This window comes from Pteropus alecto, unplaced genomic scaffold (genome assembly GCF_000325575.1).
Source record: "Pteropus alecto unplaced genomic scaffold, ASM32557v1 scaffold171, whole genome shotgun sequence".
NCBI classification, from domain to species: domain Eukaryota; kingdom Metazoa; phylum Chordata; class Mammalia; order Chiroptera; family Pteropodidae; genus Pteropus; species Pteropus alecto.
In genome coordinates, this window is record NW_006431925.1 from 3,233,491 (window position 1) to 3,237,154 (window position 3,664).

The 3,664-nt window shown below is 41.6% G+C and overlaps 1 protein-coding gene across 1 annotated transcript in view; it reads left to right on the forward strand.

Annotated features, from left to right (window-relative positions):
* Positions 1-1,975, forward strand: part of FOXG1 (forkhead box G1) — a 28,084-nt gene extending 26,109 nt beyond the window's left edge. Inside the window, exon 2 of the mRNA XM_015585516.2 lies at positions 6-1,975. Within this exon, the coding sequence (XP_015441002.1) occupies positions 6-1,042 (1,037 nt within the window). The 3' untranslated portion in view covers positions 1,043-1,975. The remainder of the gene's footprint in view (positions 1-5) is intronic.
* The last annotated feature ends 1,689 nt before the right edge of the window (positions 1,976-3,664 follow it).

The following is a 3,664-nucleotide window of genomic DNA, read 5'->3' on the forward strand; positions in this document are numbered from 1 at the left end:
ACGAGAAAGAAAGGGCGCCGGCGCCGGGGGGGAGGAGAAGAAGGGGGCGGGCGAGGGCGGCAAGGACGGGGAGGGGGGCAAGGAGGGCGAGAAGAAGAACGGCAAGTACGAGAAGCCGCCGTTCAGCTACAACGCGCTCATCATGATGGCCATCCGGCAGAGCCCCGAGAAGCGGCTCACGCTCAACGGCATCTACGAGTTCATCATGAAGAACTTCCCCTACTACCGCGAGAACAAGCAGGGCTGGCAGAACTCCATCCGCCACAACCTGTCCCTCAACAAGTGCTTCGTGAAGGTGCCGCGCCACTACGACGACCCGGGCAAGGGCAACTACTGGATGCTGGACCCGTCGAGCGACGACGTGTTCATCGGCGGCACCACGGGCAAGCTGCGGCGCCGCTCCACCACGTCGCGGGCCAAGCTGGCCTTCAAGCGCGGGGCGCGCCTCACCTCCACCGGCCTCACCTTCATGGACCGCGCCGGCTCCCTCTACTGGCCCATGTCGCCCTTCCTGTCCCTGCACCACCCCCGCGCCAGCAGCACTTTGAGTTACAACGGCACCACGTCGGCCTACCCCAGCCACCCCATGCCCTACAGCTCCGTGTTGACTCAGAACTCGCTGGGCAACAACCACTCCTTCTCCACGGCCAACGGCCTGAGCGTGGACCGGCTGGTCAACGGGGAGATCCCGTACGCCACGCACCACCTCACGGCCGCCGCGCTCGCGGCCTCGGTGCCCTGCGGCCTGTCGGTGCCCTGCTCCGGGACCTACTCGCTCAACCCCTGCTCGGTCAACCTGCTTGCGGGCCAGACCAGTTACTTTTTCCCCCATGTCCCGCACCCGTCAATGACTTCGCAGAGCAGCACGTCCATGAGCGCCCGGGCCGCGTCGTCCTCCACGTCTCCGCAGGCCCCCTCGACCCTGCCCTGTGAGTCTTTAAGACCCTCTTTGCCAAGTTTCACGACGGGACTGTCCGGGGGACTGTCTGATTATTTCACACATCAAAATCAGGGGTCTTCTTCCAACCCTTTAATACATTAACATCCCTGGGACCAGACTGTAAGTGAACGTTTTACACACATTTGCATTGTAAATGATAATTAAAAAAATAAGTCCAGGTATTTTTTATTAAGCCCCCCCCCCTCATTTCTGTACGTTTGTTCAGTCTTTAGGGTTGTTTATTATTCTAACAAGGTGTGGAGTGTCAGCGAGGTGCAATGTGGGGAGAATACATTGTAGAATATGAGGTTTGGAAGTCAAAATTATAGTAGAATGTGTATCTAAATAGTGACTGCTTTACCATTTCATTCAAACCTGACAAGTCTATCTCTAAGAGCCACCAGATTTCCATGTGTGCAGTATTATAAGTTATCATGGATCTAGATGGTGGACGCAGACCTTGAGAACAACCTAAATTATGGGGAGAGTTTTTAAATGTTAAACTGTAATTTGTATTTAAGAAGCATTCGTAGTAAAGGTGCCCAAGGAATTATTTTGGCCATTTATTGTTTTGTCCTTTTCTTTAAAAAACTGTTTTTTTTTCTTTTGTTTACTTTTAGACCAAAGATTGGGTTCTAGGAAAATGCACTTGGTATACTAAGTATTAAAAAAACAAACAAGCAAAAAAAGGAAAGTTGTTTCAGTTGGCAGCACTGCCCATTCAAATGAATTGGAAGGGGACAAAATTAATGATTGCCTTCAGTTTGTGTTGTGTATATTTTGATGTATGTGGTCACTAACAGGTCACTTTTATTTTTTCTAAATGTAGTGAAATGTTAATACCTATTGTACTTATAGGTAAACCTTGCAAATATGTAACCTGTGTTGCGCAAATGCCGCATAAATTTGAGTGATTGTTAATGTTGTCTTAAAATTTCTTGATTGTGATACTGTGGTCATATGCCCGTGTTTGTCACTTACAAAAATGTTTACTATGAACACACAGAAATAAAAAATAGGCTAAATTCATATATATCTTGATACCTTTGTCTCTTTTATTAAGTAGAGCTAATTTTTAAAAGACCATTAAAGTTCCAGGGAACTCAAAGGCTTTTTCAGCCCACTAAAATTTAAACTGCTCCTTTCATTTGAATTGAGACTTTAAAAATGAAAATCCTATTTTCTTCCATTGTGGAATCAAATTTTACAAGGAGCAGGCTATTTAATAAACACTAGCTTTAAACAAAGCATAGGCTTTTCAGCTGATGTCTTTAAGTTTCTGTAGATATACAGCAAAAAGATAATTTTATGTGCATAGCTATTTACCTTATGATTATTTTCAAATCAGTTAATAGAATGCTTTTTATATATTTTGTTTCAGGTATCTCGTTTATAGCACTTGGAAAATTATAAATATATGTATATGGTTAGATAGAAGCGAATATAATGCACTCATGTGTAATATATATAGACACACAGAGCCCTTCAGTTCAGGTACAATTTGCACTATGAATGCTGCAAATATTTTTGTTTAAATATTTGTATTTATACTTTCTAAGTCAGCATTTATTTTTGTGGCTGTTTACCCACAATGAAAGAGTTCTAATAAAGATGTGCTGAAGTTGCAATATAGATTTTGCTGAAGTGATCACCTGTTGTAATGACTTGCAGATCAATGTTTTTATTTTATTTTTAAATTATAACAATTTAAAATTCTAGATGTTCGGAAGAAGTAAAATGCCTCTCTCATTTTCATTTTTACAATTTAGAGGTATTCGATTCCCTTTTATATATGTATGTATAATCTAGGGATTTGTTTCTCTCGCTTACAGTCATAATTTTAACTTGCAATATACATATACATGCATATATATGCATATATATAAATCTAAAACAAAATGAAAACATTTTTAATTGTTTCAGCAGCCCAATTGCTATGACTCCAGAAAATAATTAGAAAACCTAAGTAAAAGGTTTAGTAACTAATTGGATCCTGTGGTGAGTCCGTGGAGGACAAGTTGTTCATTTGTTACAATTGTATAGTCTGAAATGTGTTCTGCAGTAATGCAATAAGCTGGCTACTTCTTACAATGGGCCCAATGAAAAATAATCTGTCTCCAAGATGTTATCGGCAAACACTTAGAGAGTTGCTGAGGTGGGGGGAAAGCCTAGGAGAGAAGCAAGGTGACTCAGATAGATTTGAAATAGAAATAGAAAATAGTTAATATTGAAATATGGGGATGGGTGGCTTGTGAATGGAGAGATAGAAGAGAAGGAGAGGAAAAGAAAAAGGATCTTTGAACAGAGAGAGAGAGAGAGACAGAGAGAGAGAGAGAGAGATCTAAGAAAGAAAGATAAAGGAAATTTAAAAGACTTGGAACCAAATATACACAAATAGGAAATAGACCAAAATAGACTAAGACAGCTAGTTTAATTATTTCCTTTAAGCAGACTTAGCATTATTTTATTTTCTTCACATGAGAGCGGTTTCACCAAAGGTCGAAGTTTCATGAAATTTAACAGTTTTTCAGAATGAAGCGTGAAAGAAAATGCCACAAATAAATTGGTTTAGAAGCCGAATTTATGGCTGATATTAAAAATAGTGATAGAATCCAAGTGGCTGAGGGTAGGCAAAGGAGATCCCCTCTACACATGTGTGAAACCAAACAGCTCAAAGAAATGCATGTTTTGACTGAAAAAGGTGATGTATTGTTTGCTTTTACC